This window comes from Plecotus auritus (genome assembly GCF_963455305.1).
Source record: "Plecotus auritus genome assembly, chromosome: 9".
NCBI classification, from domain to species: Eukaryota; Metazoa; Chordata; class Mammalia; order Chiroptera; family Vespertilionidae; genus Plecotus; species Plecotus auritus.
Genome location: NC_137783.1, coordinates 20,376,600 through 20,396,214, shown reverse-complemented (window position 1 = coordinate 20,396,214; position 19,615 = coordinate 20,376,600). Strand labels below are relative to the sequence as shown.

Below are 19,615 nucleotides of genomic sequence, written 5' to 3'. Positions count from 1 at the left end.
GAAGGTGCTGGAGCCCAGGCTCAAGTGGAGGCGGCAGGAAGGGAGCGGGCTTTGCTCCGTGCCCAGACCTATGCCAGGTGCTCACCGTCCAGATCGTCTCCAAACTTAAGAGAGGTGTTTCTTTGCTTCCTTCCCTCCCTCCTTCTCTTCCTTCTGGCTTTACTGAGCACCTGTCTGTGCCAGGCGCTGGGGTACAAAGGCAAAGCTCGCATCCCCAAGACCTCACCGCCCCCTGAGAGCATCATCGAGAAAAAACGGCTGTGACTGGGGTGGGTTCAGGACGCAGGGGGAGCCCCAAGGGACTTGGGGAAGATTCTCCAGTGGAGTTCAAGCCGGCCGGGACCCGAAGGCTGAGGAAGGGCATTCCAGATGGAGGGAACTGCATGTGGGAAGGCAGGGAGGCAGGAAAGAGCCCGCCTGGTCTGGGAACCGTGGGGGGGCGGGGGGGGCGATGGAGCCCAGGTCCAGGAAATCTGCTGGGTGAGGTTGGGGGTCCCAGAACCCGACCCTCTGCCTTCTTGACCTCCTTTGCTCCCGCCTAAGAAGAGGCCCCGGCCCAGCTGCACAAATGGATGCTTTGACATTGGAGAGAAGGACTGAGGAAGGAGGGGCCAGCTGATGTGTGTTTGAGGATTGCTTCTCAGAAATCTGCCCCTGCTCCTCCTCCTCCTCTGACACCATGGCAACCGGGAGACAGCTGGGGAAGCCACCTATGAGCTGGGCTGAGTTGAGGGGGAGGTGGGCTGGGGGTAGGGACCTCTGCTCCCCCTCTCTGAGCCTCAGTCTTGGCATCTAGACTATGGGCACCGCAACCCAGTTGTGGGCTCCTGTCAACCCAGGTGCTCCAGGAAGCCCAGGCCGAGGTGGAAGGTGAGGGAGGGGCTGGGGAGTGCCCTGCCTCATCCTGCAGCTGGGCCTGGGCAAGGCGGTGGGGAGTCCCTGAGCCACGGGGCCTGCGCTTCCCACCCAGCAGCCTGCCTGGTGTGCCCACTGCACTGTCACTGCGGAGGAGCCCCAGGAAGCAGGAGACAGGGCCGAGGCACAGACACAAGGATGGATCTCCCAGTGAGCCCCGCAGTGAGAGGTCTAGGGGGCGGGGGGCGGGGTCTCCCCTGTCCGGGCACAGGGCTCAGCTGTCCCCAGAACCCTGTCAAAGCCCCAAAAGGAGGGGTCTGCTGCTCCGATGGCTACAGACTGGCCTAAACCAACAGGAACATGCGCTGTCCCCATCTGGGTGCCAGAATCTGAAATCAGGGCGTCTAGGGCTGTGCTCCCTCGGAGGGCTCCAGGGCAGGGTCCTTCCTGCCTCCTCAGCTTCTAGGGGCTCCTGGCCCCATCCCTTCAAGGTCCCCTCCTCTTCACTTGGCCTCTCCTGCCATCCTCACCTGACTCCGCCTCCATCTCCAGGCCCCCCTCCTCCGTCCTCACAGAAGCCCACAGTGTTCACGAGCGCACCTCCAGCCAATCACATGGCCCTGCCCCTGGTCACCTGCGCACCTCCACTGCCCACGTGGCCCCGCCCCTGACACGTGTACACTTCCAGCTGTCCACATGGCCCCGCCCCCTGATCACGTGCACAAGTGTGCTGTCCACGAGGCCCGGTCCCCATCACACGCCCACACCTGCTCTCCGCATGGCCCCGCTCCGCCCCCCCTGCACCTGCCCACAGGTGAAGCCACGGCAGCACAGAGAGGGCGAGTGGCTTCTTCCTCTGAGGGTACACAGCAGTAAAAGGACAGATGAAAATGGAAGCCTGGGCTGCCCAGAGCCTCTGTCCCCTTGACTTGTGACCTCTGGGGAAGCGCCCCTTCACCCTGTGGCCATTTGCTCTGATGGGCTTCACCCTTCCCCTCACCCCCCTCCTCCACCCCAGCAGACAGGGGTCCTGTCATGGTACCAGTGCCTCTCTTGTCCCAAGGTCCCTTCCAGCTGGGAACTTGGGCGGAGTCCCGCTGCATTGGGGCGAGGGCCTTGCGTGGAGAACATCCCGCCTCCCCTCGCCGCCTGTGGCTTAGATTACAAGGTGCCATTCTTCCCCCCCCCCCCCCACCCCACTCCCACCCCCATCTGGCTTACACCGCCTGCCTCTCCTGGCAGATTTTGTTTTACCTCGAAGTGAAATTGATTCGGGGTCCGCAAACCAGCAGGCTTCCCGCATTCGCTCTCTGAGACGTGGCTCTGCCCCGGCGCCTCCTGGTCCAAGTCCCCGATGCCACCCCACCTCCATGGCAGCATCTCTCATCCCCTGGGCCCCCAGTCAGCACACGGCACCCTGTAGCTCCAGGGACCTGCTGAGCCCGGGCCCCAGCCGGTCACCAGTTCCCCAGGTCCTGCCTGCAGCCCCAGGGTCCTCAGACTAGTCTGGGGGTGAGAGGGGGTGGGGTGGGGGGCTCCTGGAGAGCGCAGCCTGAGCACTGCGGCCACCAGAGGGGACCCGTCTGCGGGGTGGTTAGGCCCGTGGTCGGCAAACTGCGGCTCGCGAGTCACATGCGGCTCTTTGGCCCCTTGAGTATGGCTCTTCCACAAAATACCACGGCCTGGGTGAGTCTATTTTGAAGAAGTGGTATTAGAAGAAGTTTAAGTTTAAAAAATTTGGCTCTCAAAAGAAATTTCAATCGTTGTACTGCTGGTATTTGGCTCTGTTGACTAATGAGTTTGCCGACCACTGGGTTAGGCAGAACAGGCCTCCAGGGGCAGCTGGATGCCCAGTTGGCTCCAAAGCCATCCTTCAGCCTCCCCCTTAGCCTCCTGAAGGGGAACCAGGTGTGGTTTCCGCCCAGCCCAGCTGCCTGCCTTGGGAGGCGGCAGGGGCTGTCGCCCTCTGCTGGCCAGTTCCTGTTACTGCAGAAAGTAAGAGGCACCCTGCCACCCAGCCCCTGCCCACTGGGAGCCAGGCCAACACATCATTCCCATGTCCCAGGTCAGAACCAGGCCTCGGAGCTTCCCTCGGCTGGGATGGAGCAGAGCTGGATGGGGAATCAGGACGGTCTCTGCAGCGGATGTGTGTGGTCCCCATTTTCACGAAACCCAGGAGGCTCCAGGGCCCTCTGTGCATCTGTAACTGTCGCTGTATTACCAGAGATCCCTTCGGGGCACAAGCTGGGACCTGGTGGCCGGGACCTGTACGCAGCCTCTAGGATTGGAGTCCTCTGCTCTTTCCTCCACACGCTGCAGGGACACCCTGCCAGGCGCTCCACTCAGAAATAAGACGCTACCCGTGCGAGCTGGAAAGAGGATTCATGAGCTAGAATTTAGCTTTGTAGGGATACACAGACTGAAACACGGAAAGGACACGCTTCAGAGAAAGAACATTAGTGAAATGTGAGGCACTGTGTAATGGTGTAACTTATGTCAGATTACGGTCTTAGGAGGAAAGGAGAGGGTGAAGCAGAAGTGATACTTGAAGAAATAATGGCTGAGTGTTTCCAAAAGACATCAGGCCACAGATTCAAGAAGCTCTAAGAACCCCCATTCGCTTACTACCAAACTGATGAAAAAATGAAGTTAAGGAGAAAATTTTAAAAGTAGCCTGGAGAAAACACACAATTATGTTAAATGTAGCAAGGAGGGACTAAAAGATGACTTCTCAAAAGAAATGATGGGAGCCCAAGACAATGGATGTCCGAAGCGCTGCAGTTCTGCACTAGGCTAGGAGACCCTTCAGAAGGGAACACGAAATAAAGATGTTTTTGGATCACTAACAGGTGTTAGGTTATCTAACCCGCTCACCCACACTCAAAATAAACATTATAAGTTCACTAGGCAGAGGGAAAACTATCCCAGATGGAAGGGAGTAAATATAGTAAGAATAAAGGATGCCAGAGTAAAAGGTAGGTAAGACTAAATAAATATTGACTGTTTAAAATAATAGCTTGTGGCATTTAAAACATATATACAATAGACTAAATTAACAGCAACAACAAAAGTTGTCAATGGGAACTTACAAATCTGGAATCCAAAGTCTTATCTGAGACCTGCGGGGGGGGGGGGGGGGGGGGAAATGGCACCTCCAAAAATACTGCTGTGCCTGCTGCCATCTAGTGGCAGCCTACAATAATTGCAGGGAAACCTAGGAGAAAAGATTTATAAGGTGTGGTAACCAAAAACCTGAAGTTATCAGTAAACATGGCAACCTGGCAACAAGTTGCTCAATAAATACTTGTTGAATGACTATGTCATTGCTATGTTTTCTTCCTGTGTTTCTTTTTAAGAAAAAAAATCACACTAAAATAAAAACTGGCATTTGTTCACTGTATAAAATTCAGTAAAACATTCTGAAATCTCAAAGATGGAAGTAAAAAAACAATCCAAATCCCACCAGCATAACCAATCACATTAGGTGAACATCATTCTGGACAACTTAATATGCAAATACGAAAAGAGAAGCATGGGTAATGAACAGATGGGTAGAGATACTTTTATAAAACCATAACAATCATATTTTGGATACAATTTTAATTTTACTTAAGTTTCACAAAAGAAAAAGAAAGAGAAGGTGATGGAATTGCTGACCTCATATAAATATTTTCTCTAGACAAGAGATACTTCCCCTAAAATATCCCTTCAAGATAAAAAGAAAAAAAGAAAAAAAAAAAAGGAAACTGTGAGAACATTAAAGGTTGTAAGTCATTATGATTTTTTCCAAGGACATATTTTTATTTTTGTTTGTATAGACTGACTTCTTGCTGTGAATAATGAGTTCGTTGGCCCAGACACACTGGCATGAACACACAGTTCTGAAAATATTGAAGTCCTTCTGTACCAGTTAGTAAATATCAGCCACTGGACTCTCCCCAGGGATCTCCCTCTCTCCTGGCTGCCCCATCCCACCGCCAGGACCAACCCCAACCCCACCTCCCCAGAACCTAGAGCTACAGGGGAAAGGGGTCTCTGGTCCCGTCTCCCAGGTACCTTCAGCATGCACCACTTTGCCCCAAGCAGCTTAGTTTTTACCTGTTTTATGTCATGGCCATCAGGTAAGGCTTTGTCCGCAGAAAGTACTCAGTGTGGAAACCGGTTTAAAAACCCCTGCTCAAGGTCAGCCCTCAGGCCCGGGCAGGTTTGCACAGTCCTGGGTTTTTGAGAATGGAGGCCTTTCTCGCCATAACATTAGCTCCTATGAAATCAAGTGCAAGTCTGCATCCCGGTGTGATTACCTTGCATCCAAATGGGCAACAGACAGGCCTGCGGGTATGGAGATGAGACGATCCCTGAGCCGGCTCCAAATCAGGTGAGGCAGCAGGTGCTGGAGCCCAGGCTCAAGTGGAGGCGGCAGGAAGGGAGCGGGCTTTGCTCCGTGCCCAGGCCTGTGCCAGGTGCTCACGGTCCAGATCGTCTCCAATCCTAGAGAGGTGTTTCTTTGCTCCCTCCACTCCCTTCCTCCTTCCCTTCCTTCCAGCTTTACTGAGCACCTGTCTGTGCCAGGAGCTGGGGTACAAAGGCAAAGCTAGCACCCCCAAGACCTCACCGCCCTGTGAGAGCATCATCCAGAAAACAGCTGTGACCACGGTGGGTGCAGGATGCAGGGGAGCCCCAAGGGACTCGGGGAAGATTCTCCAGAGGAGTTCAAGTCGATCTGGGATTTGAAGGATGAGGGAATTCCAGGTGGAGGGAACTGCATGTGGGAAGGCAGGGAGGCAGGAAAGAGCCCGCCTGGTCTGGGAACTGTGGGAGGGCGATGGAGCCCAGGTGCAGGAAATCTGCTGGGTGAGGTTGGGGTCCCAGAACCCACTCCCTGGACCCTCTGCCGCCCTGACCTCCTTTGCTCTGGGCGGCCTGGCCAGGAATGCCTGGAACTTTTATTCCTATTCTTTGCCAGTCTTCCTTCTTATCCTTTACATCTCAGCCAGAATATCACCTTTCATAGAAATCTTTCCTAACCATCTTATCTCACATAGATCCCCTGATATTTCCTCTCTCAGCACCACTTCTCAGATACTAATTCGTGTTATGTATTTATTGATTAACTTGTTTTATTTTTGTCTCTCCATCTCTCTCCCCTTCCAAAGAGGAAGAGACCATGTCTCTCTGGTTTACTGCTATCTCCCCTGCTCTTAACACAGTGTGTGATTCAGAAATAGGACTGAAGGGGGTAATGGAGGAATAAGACACCTATGTAACACCGTAATCAATAAAGAAATTAAAAAAAAAAAGAAATAGGACTCATCTGTTTGTCAAATGAATGAATCAATCCAGGGGCTGCTGTTGAAAGGAGTTTTTAGGGGTAAAATACAAGTTTTTAGGGGTGAAATAAGGAGGTTTAGGAAATTTGAGGAACTAAGGGGTCCATGGAAAAAGCACAGGGCTACAGAGCTGCAAAAGGTACATTTCCATAGAATAAGGGAGCTGGAAATGCAGAAGGCACATTTCCATAGAATAAAGGGGCTGGGAGCCGCAGAAGGGTGTGCATTTACAGAATAAAGGGGAGGAAGCCCCTCATTCATAAAGGGAAGAAGAAAGCCCAGAGGGAATCGGAAACAATAAGGAAGGAGGAGAGGAAAGCCTCACAGGTCCCACGTGAGGTTCGTGAGGTTCACCTTTGAGCTCAGGGGTTGCTATAGTGACCAAATCAGAGGGGATATCAAGGCACAAAGATCTGCAGCCTTTATAAACTGTAGGAAAAAGGACTGGGGGGACTCCTTGCCCCTTCCCACGTGGGAGTCTGTACTTGCTGGTCAATAAACTTCCACCTTTCCTATACCATCTTCCGTCCGTGGTTTCATTCCTCGACTCCGATGGACAAAGAGCCCAGGAAAAAGCATCCTGCCCAGGGGACCACTGCGGGGTCCCACTCCAAAATCCCCATACCCCTGTGAATTCACATCCTGGGTCTTTAACAGATAAAAACCTGGCAGTGTTGTACTGGGGTCTCATTGTTGCACAATAAATCACATTTCAAACTGTGGGAGACGATGTTTGGCCATGTAAGAGGGTTTCTGCTCCCGCTTTTCCTTCCCAGTGTCCTGAAGGTGGATAGAAGAGGGTGGGTGTTATTGTTTATTGATTTTGATCCTTTGGAAAAGAGAGAAGAGCCCTAGTCTCTGGATACGCTGTACATGTTCTCTTGTTTTAGTATTTGTGCCCGTGGCGCATGTCCACAAGGGAGGAAGAAGAAAAAATGCAGAGAAAAATGTAGAGAAAAGGGTTAATGGCCTGAGGGGAGAATACCGGTTCCAAATGGGGAAGAGATACATCTTCTTCTGCTTCCCTTTTGAGCAGAGATGGAGAGATTGCTTGAGTAACAGAAAAATAAATCCTGTGTTAATCCTCATCTTGAATGGCCTCCGGCAGGGGGCGGTCTCAGCCAGAGCACCTCTGTTTTCTGATAGGCAGGGCTACTTGTTGTGAGGAGCTAACTTGCTCAATGTTAAGCCAGGGCTGGGTTAGTTAGAGGCTAGGCCTGGGGAGTGGGGAGGCTAAGAGGTGGGGGTGGTGAAGCAAGTGGGGGAAACCGGAACCTGCCCCGTCTAACGGAGGCTGAGCCCTGAAATGGGGTGCATGGCAAAAAACATCCTACCGCGCTCTGGGGCCTGGGGGTTGGAACCCCATCATGCCCAGTGGGGGGTTATGAACTTGTGTGCTGTATGGTGTGTGATGAAAGAGTACACATCCGTTCACAATCCTTAGTAACATCCGCTGTGCTCAGTAGCACTTTTAGAACAAATGAGTTCATTCTGGGAAATGAGCAAGAGTGCTCTGTATTGCTGACACGGGGCAGGGCAGAGCCATTCCACAGGAACATCTGCATTCCAGTTGCATACCCAGAAAATGTGTAAAAGATGCACATTTCTCCTCAGTGGTTAGAGTATGGGCCCGTGGATCGAAGGGTGGAGGGTTCGATTCCCAGTCAAGGGCACGTACCTTGGTTGCAGGTTCCCCAGACTCAGTAGGGACGCATGTGAGAGGCAACCAATCATTGTCTTCCTCTCATGGATGTTTTTCTCCTTCCCCCCCCCCTCCTCCTTCCCTTCTACTCTCTCTAGAAATCAATGGGAAAAAATATCCTCTGGTGAGGATTAAAAAATATATATATGCACATCATTTAACATGTCCATGTACAAAAATGGGTAGCAGTGGGACGATGTGTTTGTATGTGAAATCCTTTTCTTATAAAGAAACTACTGGCTGCCCTAACCACTTTGGCTCAGTGGATAGAGCGTCAGCCTGTGGACTGAAAGATCCCAGATTTGATTCCAGTCAAGGGCATGTACCTTGGTTGCGGGCACATCCCCAGTAGGAGGTGTGCAGGAGGCAGCTGATCGATGTTTCTCTCTCATCAATGTTTCTAACTCTCTCTCCCTCTCCCTTCCTCTCTGTAAAAAATCAATAAAATATATTTTTTTACAAAAGAAACTCTTGGCTATTGCTGAAAGGGTACTTTGAGATTTCAGATTTGCTCCCCTGGTCTTGCTGTGGGAACAACATCAATGATGGTTTGTTCATCTCAGCATTTCAGCTGTTCATTCAGAAATCTTCCTATGATGTTGCGAGACTATGGTGACAGAGTGGCCAGCCAGCCAGAACCAGTCTCTGGGTGCAGTATGGACTGGCACGGAGCCTTCGGGACCTACCCCATTCGCTCATAATCAGAAAATCTTGCTGAACCCCACTGAATCTATGTACTACTGCATCAGAGAGGGCTTACATCTGGAATAGACGGAGATCATTCTAAATTGTTCTGAATATGTTTACATTTAAATATGTCTCAGATAATAAAATAGAAAGAATGCTTCATGTGATCAGAGATCAGGACCAAAGCCTTTCTGAAGTGTTCCCTGGGCCGCTGTGAATCGCTGCAGGTTTCCGGCAGGGACTCGGCCGCTGCCATCTCTGTCTCTTTCCACTTGGCTACCCGGGGCTGGACTTGCTCTGGTAAGAGTCTGCCTCCAGGTGCTGCGCTGGGGACTCGGTTACTTGAGGGATGCTGCTCTTGAGTTGGAAGTTAACCTGGAAGAAAAGAAGAGGACGCTAAGAGAGTAGAGGAGGCGGTTTTCGACTTCCTGAAACTGAAATTGGGGGGAGACCTGTCTGGACCCGGTTTCACACAGTTGCAGGTTCGGAGTGCAGGGGACTACGGAGAATTGTCACAGCAACGACCCAAAGCAGCACTGGTGGCGTCGGAGAGGCTTGGCTAATATCCCCCCCAAGTGCTACCTAAGGTGACACATAAGGTGTATCTGGATGAACTTAATATTCATTCACTTTATATGTATTTGAAAAAAAACTATACCTACAACTCAAACCACAATTTTGCCAGTTCTGTTGCCTAAGACAAGAACTAAGACTGATGGTGTCATAATAACCCCCTTTCCGCTGACTGTGTGAATCACAGGTGGCGTGCTCCGGCACGCACTCGCTTCAGATCCTTAGAACTAAACTTTCTGCCATCATCGTTGAGAAACACAGAGAGGAGAAATGAGACAGATTGTTAGTATGGATTCTTAAATTCAAAATTGCCATGCGCATTAATGCATCATTTCCAGGAATACCTGGAAACTTCCCTGCTGGCTGTGTACACAGATATCACGATGGTATTGACCAACAAGCTGGGATATACTGGCTGTGCAGGAGCTGCAGATCCATCCTGGGAAGCACAGGGAGGAGAGGGGCTCAGTGTTCTAACCACCCTTCCCCGAGGCACCCTCAGCTTCCGCGCCCCTGGAACAGCTGGAGCTGCTGAAGCCAGCTGGCAGTTGAAAAACTGGTGACTAAGAGGGCTCTCCAGGGGGTTATTTCTTGCCCCTTCCACAAAAACCTACAGTCAGCTTTTCTGCTACTTCCCCGAAGTCAGGGAAGTCAGAAGCAATGGCACTCCAGTAATACAGGAATTTAGAAAAGAAACAAGAAACAGCAAAATGAGGAGAGGAAGAGGGAAATGAAAGAAACATGACATCTAGAAGGCTGTGGGAAAGCAGAGGGGAGAACCCTGGACGCTGGGAGGTATCTGAGAGGGTTTTAATTGAACAAGCAAACCATCCAGTTAAGGATCTTCCCCCCCCCCCCCCACAGCCAAGTGGTTCTCTGCTTTAGAATGGGAAGACGCTACTGTGATCAATAAATGGATTCTTAGTTGTTACGGTATCTGGGAATTGTATTCAAAAGACAATATATTAATGGGTTATGTTAATTTATTTAAAGGCTATATGACACAGGAGTTGAAATATTTTGAAGCAGAGCATGTCACTCAAGATTTTTAGTTGGTTGTATTTGCCCCTGAATAGACTTGCTTTATTTTTTATTATTTTAAAAAATTTTTATTTTATTGTTTAAAGTATTACAAACAGTAGTACATATGTCTCCTTTTTTTTCCCCATTGACCTCCCTGCAGCCTCCCTTCCTTCCGCTCCCCGCACATACCCCTCCGGCAGTGTCTTGTGTCCACTGGTTAGGGGAGGGTTGCCAGCAGCGGGGGGGTGGGAGGTGGGGGTGGGGGGTGGGTAAGAGATCAACCAAAGGACTTGAATGCATGTATATAAACATAACTAATAGACTTGCTTTAATGCAAGACACATGCATACAGCTGCCTGTCATTTGATTTTAGGGTAGATGAGGAGCAGAGGGTATCCTAAGAAAAAGAGGGAAATTGGAACCGGGGAACAGGCTACAATGGAAGAGTTACTCTGCTTCCTGCCTCTGCATGGAAGTCATTTACAATATGCAGGAGATGGGAGTGATCACTAAGCCTCTCTATCTTTAAGATCCTAATCTAATATGACTAGAGCTCAAAAGATTTAGGCTTATAGATGAAAATTATTTGCTTCTCATGTAAAACATGCCATGGAAAGTTGAATGTCAGCTGTTTCTTTTCTTGCTGAGTCGAGTGGGAAGGAAGGGGTCTGTGCACATGGGGCACCAGAAGGGGGCAGAGTGCCATCTGGTGGTAGTGCTTGCTGATGGCACAGAAGAATGCAACCCCTGGGAACCCGTGCATCTGGGCAAGGTCTCGGGGACCTTGCGAACTAACATTTGCTGGGCGCTTTCTACGTGTCAGTCACTGTACCGCATGCTTCACATGCAGGTTCTCATTTCAATCTCTTGTGAAGGTGGTGCTATTGTCACCAGTTTACGGACGAAGAAGCTGAGGATGAGAGTGATTGGCTAATCTGTCTACAATCTGTGGACAAAGAGCCAGATTCAGAAGCAGACAGTGCTTTTAACCAGTGTGCTATATTAAACAGAGGAAAAGTCAAAAGGAAGCGGGGAAGGATATAATAGCAAAGTGACAGAAGAAAAATTAGCATATGAGAGCACTGAGATTTTTTTTATGGGGAAAGAGGAAAGATTGGCAAAGAGTAGAACTATGCAATTGGTTGTTGGTGACTCTGGATAAGAGACCTTTACACGCTCTGTCAAAGTCAGCCTAACTCACCAGTTTTGGTTCCCCGGGACCCACGGTCACAGTCACAGTCTTGGGGTCGAACCCAGGTGCTGTGGCAGTGACAGTGTAGGTGCCTGGAAGCAGCAGCCGGAAGTAATCACCGTGATCGCCTAAAAGTTACAAGGATATATCTCAGTCTGCTGATTAGAAACTGCCCCAGGTACATAGTCTTCAAATGAAAAAACCATCTGAGGGTTTTAGCCGACCATAAGCTTGATTTTTCTTAATAGCGTTAACGAAACTGGTTAAGATCTACAACACTCATAGGCGGTTTTACCTAATAGGAGTATGGGCCTCAGCTTCTGAGAAGTGGGAGTTTCCCAGGGCTCTGCCCTGTGAATATGGTGTTTAACTCTAGACCCTGTGTTTTTAAAAACTCATGTCCAGGAAAGGGTCACTGGGAGAAAGGTTGAATATCTGTAAATGTTTTTGCTTGGTAAAGAGAATGCACGAGACCTCTGTTTCAATATCTGAAAAGCCACCGTGAAGAAATGTGTACCTGAAGAAGTAAGCATGGGAACTTTGGGGTTAAGTTGCCGGGAGGAAGATTTTGCTAGACAGAAGCAAAGACTCCTGGGACACACAGAGCTTCCGCAAAGGAAATGAACTGCTTTATGAAGTTGTGAGGACTGAGGCAGGACAGATGAGGGGCGCTGGAGAAGCGACACAGCTGTGTGGTGCACAACCTGCCTAACGGGCGTGGCGGCCGGGGTTGGACAACCAGCTGTCTCCGCGGTGTTGTACGTGTACAATCTCACATGGAGGGGGAGGGCTGGACTGAATGACCACTGAAGGTCTGATGTTGAGAATCCTGTTTTCAGTATATCTTCCATCACCTCTAAAAGAGAAAAATAAAGTTCAAAAAGAAGGCCTGTCTTTCTATGGCAGGGATGTAGCAATTTGGCTAATGACCTCACATCGCTTTTGAACCAGTTGTGACCAGGCCTTTAAATTTATTTTTAAGTGTACAGCAATGAATAATTGAAATAAATGCAATTAAGAATGAGACAGTCCATAAATAGTGAGAAAGTCTCTTTTCTGCCCCCTATTAAACGTTTGTAATTTACTTTAAAATACTTCAGTAAAATCCGTATCTTATTATGCTTAGGTTAGACAGTTTAAGTCATACCCCAGGGCTATCATTTTCTTAACCAATGGCTCACATTCAGGTGTGGTGGCTAGGACTGTATCAGAAAGGCCCAATTCCAATAAAAATTAAACGGTGTTTGCATATAAACAGTCATACACTCAGCACCAACATGATTATTTAAAAGAAAGAATACTGAATTAAAAACCCACAGATAAAGATATCCTTCGCCACAGATAATTTGATAGATTTCGTCCAAAAGTAAGTCCATGGGCCCTACTGCTGGGAGCACTTCTCACCCCACTCGTTTTCTTCCTTTCCCGTTGATCCAGCTATCCTGTTCTTTCCCTGCTACGCACCACCATAACATCGGTCAAGAAATCCTCATTTTACTCAAAATGAAAAAATGAAAAAAAGAAAGGCCCAATTCCAGATGCAGCTATTATGAGGGCTTCAGCTCTCTTTATCTCTAGTCAACACTAGATGCTTTGCTAGGTAGGATAATGAATGCTAGCAATGAGTTGTTGTTTTTCCCCCAGAGGTAAAATGAGCAAGTGATTAGTTCAGCATAATGGATCCTGGAAATGGGCCCTTACCTGCAAACTCAGTGGTATTCAATATATGTCTACTGGCTAGAATGTTTCAGAAGCATTCCCACCCTTGGCGTAAATAAGGTATGAGTCTATCTAGCAAGCCCTGAAGCTCTTAGGGATGCCTGAGGTTTGATCTCTAAACAGTCCTGGTCCCAGTCTGATGCTTCCCGATGAGGCTACAGAATCCTGCCTTTAGAATATCATACTGCCCTTGTCTTGAATGAGCCTTCCATGTAAGGTGTGTTGGGATCATCTTAGAGAACATGAGTTATCTCCTTAAAGCTGTGATTTCATCCAGTTTCAACAGACTGTCTGAGCTGTAAGGTATCTGCTTGGTGTGGTAGAATGTGGCTGGGCCTTGCTGTATTGAGGCTGTGAGAGGCAGGCAGGTCTCACTTGTCCCTAACCACTGGTAGCCACTGTGTTGCTTTAAAAACAAAACAATAAAATAAAAAATAAAAAACCTACAAGCTGTGCATGATCCAATGGGGCTGGGGCAGTTTGCAACACCATCGTGCATGAGATCTTCTGTACCATGTAGGAGGTTCTGTCAATCTTGCCCTGCAACAGGTTTATAGGATGCATCTTGCTAGCTTTGTCCTGAATGGAGGTGTAGTGACCCGCTTGTGTCAGGGACAAGACTAAGCATCCGGTTTACAGTCCTTTCTTTTTCTACCCTTTTCACACCAGTATGAGAGCTATTAATAGCTGCAAACCCAGAAAACACCCCTAACAAAGTGATAGGAGGAAGCGGCTCCTGACGCTGTGAGAGATGTGACATTTGCATTTTCCTGGTCCTTGCCTCTTAATTCACTGATTCCATTTCTGTTACCTTTGCCTCCTCCAGTCCCCCAGCCCCAATGGCCTCGATGTCCCTGTGAGTCTCACTGGCTTACAATTTGGCCTCCTGATTATGCTGAAGAAGAGGGAGTGCAAGCTTCCTTCTCACCCCACTAGGTAGTGGCTACCTACCTGAGGTGACATCATGGTTAATCCCACTGACAGAAATGACCGCCTCAGGGAGATAATTATTATTCTCATCAAGCACCATTCCCTTGATGCCTTGGTGTACCTGTAAAAAAAACTTACAGTATAACTATGATCATAAAACATTGTACAGTGTTTTAGAGTCCCCACACCCTGTCTCATATACTTGTGCATTTAACCTCACAAAGATTAGCCTCATAACCCCTTAACTGGGCTCTCTGTCCCCGCTCCTTATACCAAATAATGTCTTTTAAATAGAGCAATCAGAACGATCCCATTAAAATTTAAGTCAAATCGTGTCATACTCAAACCCAACTGAGAGCAACAGCTAAAGTTCTTATGATGGTCTCTAAAGCCACAGCCTCAGTTAGCTGACTGATCTCATCTCCTGCTACCTCCCCCCCTACTCTTGTGATTATTCCAACCACAATAGTGTTCTGGCTTCGTATTTTTTTAAATTAATAAAAATTTAAATTGTGATAAAATACACGCAACATACAATTTCTTATTTTAACTATTTTAAGTGTAGAGTTCAGTAGTGTTAAATATATTCACATTGTTGTGCAAGCAATCTCCAGAACTTTTTCATCCTGTAAAACTGAAACTCTATACCCGCTAAACAAGTCCCATATCCTTCTCTCTCCAGACCCAGGCAACTACCATTCTACTTTCTGTCTATGAATTTGACTACTCTTTTTTAAAAAACATATATTTTTATTAATTTCAGAGCGGAAGGGAGAGGGAGAGAAAGACAGAAACATCAATGATGAGAGTGAATCATTGATCAGCTGCCTCCTGCATACCCTCTACTGGGGATTGGGCTGCAACCCAGACATGTGCCCTTGAGCAGAATCGAACCCAGGACCCTTCAGCCCTCAGGCCGATGCCCTATCCACTGAGCCAAACCAGCTAGGGCTTGACTACTCTTGATACGTCATATAAGTGAAATTATAAGGTATTTGTCTTTTTGTGATTGGCTTATTTCACTTGGCGTAATGTCCACAGGGTTTATTTATGTTGTAGCATGTGGCAGAATTCCCTTCTTTTTTTTGTGTGTTTTTGTTAATCCTCTCCTGACAATATTTTTCCATAGATTTTTAGAGAGAGTCGAAGGGAGAGGGAGAGACACAGAGAGAGAAACATCAATGTGAGAGAGACACATCGATTGGTTGCCTCCTGCATGCAGCCCAACCAGGGCCAGGATGGAGCCTGCAACCAAGGTATGTGCCCTGGCCAGGAATCAAACCCAGGACCCTTCACTGAGCCAAGCTTGGCTACCGCCAGAATTTCCTTCTTTCTAAGGCAGGACAGTGTTCCATTTTATGTATATACCATATTTTTTTATCCATTTATCTCTCATTGAACACGTGGATTGTTTCCACCTCTTGGCTCTCACAAATACTGCCGCTATGAACACATATCTCTTTAAGATCCTGCTTCCAGTTTGTTTTGTGTGTTTTTGTTTGTTTGTGTGTTTGTTTTGGTATCTACCCCGAAGCAGACTGTTGGCGCATATGGTAGTTCTATTTTTAATTTTTGTGAGGAACTGTAGTACTGTTTTTCATGGCGGCTGCACCATTTTACATCCCCACCAATAATGTACAAGGGTTCCGATTTCTCCACACCCTTGCCGCCATTTGCTATTTTCTGTCATTGTTTGTTTTTTCCAAAGCAGCCGTCCCAAAGGCTGTGAGCTGGAGTCTCACTGCGGGTTTGGTGTATTTCCCCAGTGACTGGTGATGCTGCACATCGTGCAGTGCTTGTTGCTGGCCTTGCAGTTCCTTTTGTGTCCTCACTGAGGAACCCCCTTTCTCCAGACATGTGCATGGTTCTCTCCCTCACTCCTTTAAGTCTGTTTAAATGTCACCTCCTCAGCAAGGCCCCTTCATAGCATTGGGCATGCTATAAGGTTTATCTGATTACTTTGTTCATTGTCCGTATATCTCTTCTCACTAGAATATAAACTCCATATGGACAGGGGTATTTGTTGCTTTATATGCACAATCCCCAGCATAGAGTATAGTTTCTGGTAGACAGTTTTGCTCAGTAATGTTGAATGGATACGTTTCATTGGTAGAAGAAGCCCAGATATATTGGTGAGTCAGAGCAAAAGTGAGACTTGAGCCACACAGAAAACCTTGCCTGCGATTGGAAAAGCCTTCTTTTTCCATAACCATAAAAGTTAAAGAATTCAATGTTACCTGCTCCAAGAATTGGATTAGGGCTTCCCGATTACCCAGCCACTCTCGCTGTAATTCCTCTTGGCGGGGAAATTTGTCGCAACTCAGTTCCAGCGTGATCTCGAAACAGTTGGTATGGAGATAATTAAAGTCTTGCATTCCTAGGGGAAAGAGCAGGGGCAGATGTGAACAACCAGTTTCCCACCCAACGGGCGATTTGAACTCTCTTTAATCCCAATCTCTCCACACACGAAGTACCTCGTTACTTCCTATTCTGCCTCTTGATAGTCACTTCCTCCTCCGTAAAACCTTTCCCCAATTTCCCAGTTCACATGCCTTTCTATTGTTCCAGTTTTCTCTCTTCATAAGTGCCCATTTGTCATCTCTACCCTCAACTACTTCTGCATTTAATGACTTAAATTCATTTCTTGCCCCCCTTAGCATGTCCAAAGTCTGCTTATTGGCTGTGCCTTAACATTAGACTATGCACATATATTGCTTTCTGGGGACAGGTTTCCTCTTTGGACTACGATGTCCTCCAAAGCTGGGAGGTTAGAAATGAGACAAATATCTTACTTTCACATTCCTCTTCCGACCTAAGAACACAGCCCTAACCAAGGAAAACAACCCTGAAAAAGCAGAAGGCAGCTGTATTTTTCCTCCATCAAAGCTGGCTTGTTTCTACCTTCTATATTATTCAATTGAATTACTTTAAAATATGTTTCTGAGGATTAGAATGGTGTTTATACCACACATTTATTTGAGTTAAAAATTATCCATTTATACTCTGCAGGAAAACAGGTCCCCTACCATGTGGGGACATAAGAAAACTCCTACATCTAATTTGCCAATTTAAGATGGAAATCCTAAATTTTGGTTTTAAAATTCTGGCAACTGATAGAAGCTTATACAGAAAACTCTGATTATTTAGTGACTCGGCACATATTCATAGTATTTGACATTATCTTGTACTTTATTTGTTCTGTAATTGTTTTCAGTGTATATTTATTCTCCCTAATAAAATGATAGTAACTTTCACCTACTCTCTGAGCTAATGTGTGCAAGCAGCTGTTATAGGAAGCTGGAGAACAACTGTAGCCTGTTCCATCACTTCTCTCTCAGAATTAGAATAAGAAGGCTGCATCTTCCAGCCGAATACACATTGCTGGGCCTTAGCCCAGAGTTTCTGATTCAGTAGGTATGGGGTGGGGCCCCCAAATTTGCATTTCTAACAAGTACCAAGGGATGCTGATGAGGCTGGTCCAGAGACCACACTGTTGGAACAATTGTTTTAATGAAATTGATAATCTTGAAATGGTGCCAGCTTAATTTGGGGCTATGATTCTCAATGCTTTCCCAAAGGATAGAAAGGGAAGAACGAGTATAATTTCAAAAGGTATACTTGATATTTTATTTTTTGGGGGAAATAACCTATTGCTTTCCTAATGCAAACTAAAGAAAGTAAAGTTCAACAAAATCTTCTTGCTTTGTATTCAAGTGAGTTTTCAGCCACTTTCCCAGTACATGGTGACTCCCTAACTTTCCTCTTCCCCACTCTCCACAGGACCAACTATCAGCTTAGTCTTCACCGTGAGCATTCTGCTACCTAGGCTCCAACCAGGTCAGATTTGAGAGGACAGGGAAAGACAACTGCTGACACGTGATTCCTAAAAGGTCCCAGCTTCTTGCTTCAGCCTCTTCCCTATCCTTAGGTTCCTTATCTGCCGAAGTTCTGTCTCAGCTCTCTGTGACGGAGAAGGCCCAGGGTGTAGAGACAGAAGCCACTTCCTGGAAGTGTCTGCTACATTATCAATGACCAATGTCCAGGTAAACTCCTGATCTTGGGAGATGGGCAGAGAGGGTACAGAGCATATACCAGAGGAAATGCTTGTGTTCAGGCCAGCTGCTCTCCTCACCTGTTGCTATGTGAGGCATAACTCTATGCGAGTTAGAAAAAGCCTAACATTTGTAAGCCAGGTATTTCCCAATGTTTTATGTGCATTACTTTATCTAATACTCATATCAAAATTATGGGGCAAATATTGTTATTCTTAATGTATAGATAAGGAAACCAAAGCTCAGAGAGGTTAAGTAATTAGCCCGAAGCCACATAACTGGTAAATGGGCAAGCTGGGTTTCAACCCAATGTGCCGTTGAAGCCCACGTTTTAACCACTTGACTATATTATTTCCCTCCTATGCCCCAATATTCTGTGTAAACCACCAGTTTTAAAAAGGCCACAAGGTGTCCCTGCCTGCATTTTAATAAACCACAAAATGCCATTAAATGCTAACATAAGACGTTGCCATTTTTAGATCTGTACCCCCAATGCAAAATTCTATAGTATTCCTGTCACTTCTCTGAGAAAAAAAAAATGATAGCCCTGGCCAGTTTTCTCAGTGGTTAGAGCATCGGCCTAAGGATCAAAGGGTCTCAGGTTCGATTCCCAGTCAAGGGCACATACCTCCCCTGCAGGTTTGATCCCAGGCCACAGTTCGGGTGCGTGCAGGAGGCAACCAGTTGATGTGTCTCTCACACATCAATGTCTCTCTCTCTCTCTCTCTCTCTCTCTCCCCCTCTCCCCTCCACTCTCTCTAAAGATCAATGGAAAAATATCCTCAGGTGAGGATTTTATAAAAAAGGTAATTCAGAAGGAGAAATGAGCCCCACCCTACTTCAGCTTGAAGCACTGCTGTAACCAGGCCTCCTCTTACCCTTGCTGAGAGAATACCAGGAAGCCCCATTGGTGATGCCATCCGGGAAGTAATCCCCACAGTTCCAACCATGGTGCATCCATCCATGTGCATAGGAGTAGACCTTGGCCAGCTGTAGGGAAAGTGGGCAGAAATGACCTTGAGTGTTCCCCACTCACATTGCGACATTCATACTTAGAAGTTGCGTAAAGCCAAGAAACCCTAGGTATAAACTACTGATTATTTGCTTTAGTGAAAGAAAATACCAGCCAAGATAGAGATGGTATGTGTGAGTGTGTGTGTGCAGTGGATTATAGTTAAGCAACCTGAAATCTGATTTTTCCAATATCTTGGGACTAAATTTCTCCAAGTGTAAAGTGAGGGGTGGCACTAGATGATATATAAGTTCCCTTCTAGGTGTACAATTTCTTTTTTTAAATTATTTATTTTTATATTTTAAAATTTATTTTTCAATTACAGTTGACATACAATATTGTATTTCAGATGTACAATATAATGATCAGACATTTCTATACCTTATGAAGTGATCACCCTGGGAAGTCTAGTACCCATCTGACACATACATAGTTATTACAATACTAGAGGCCTGGTGCATGGAATTCGTGCATGGGTAGGGTCCCTAGACCTGGCTGGTGTTCAGGGCCAATTTTGGGGCGACCGGCGGGGTGATCAGGGGG

At 47.1% G+C, this 19,615-nt stretch overlaps 1 protein-coding gene across 6 annotated transcripts in view; it reads right to left on the bottom strand.

Annotated features, from left to right (window-relative positions):
- Positions 1–4,444: 4,444 nt before the first annotated feature.
- CPN1 (carboxypeptidase N subunit 1) overlaps positions 4,445–19,615 on the bottom strand; it is a 28,953-nt gene continuing 13,782 nt past the window's right edge. The window contains exons 5-10 of one of the 6 annotated variants that reach the window (XM_080641926.1): positions 18,939–19,050; positions 16,246–16,385; positions 14,030–14,129; positions 12,064–12,215; positions 11,369–11,487; positions 7,676–8,946 (exon numbers count right to left, since the gene is read on the bottom strand). In XM_080641926.1, coding sequence (XP_080498052.1) covers positions 11,401–11,487; positions 12,064–12,215; positions 14,030–14,129; positions 16,246–16,385; positions 18,939–19,050 — 591 coding nt within the window. In that variant the 3' untranslated portion in view covers positions 7,676–8,946; positions 11,369–11,400. Of the gene's footprint in view, positions 8,947–11,368; positions 11,488–11,876; positions 12,216–14,029; positions 14,130–16,245; positions 16,386–18,938; positions 19,051–19,615 lie in introns of all 6 variants that reach the window. The other 5 variants (XM_080641924.1, XM_080641927.1, XM_080641925.1 and 2 more) reach the window with 5 other exon arrangements.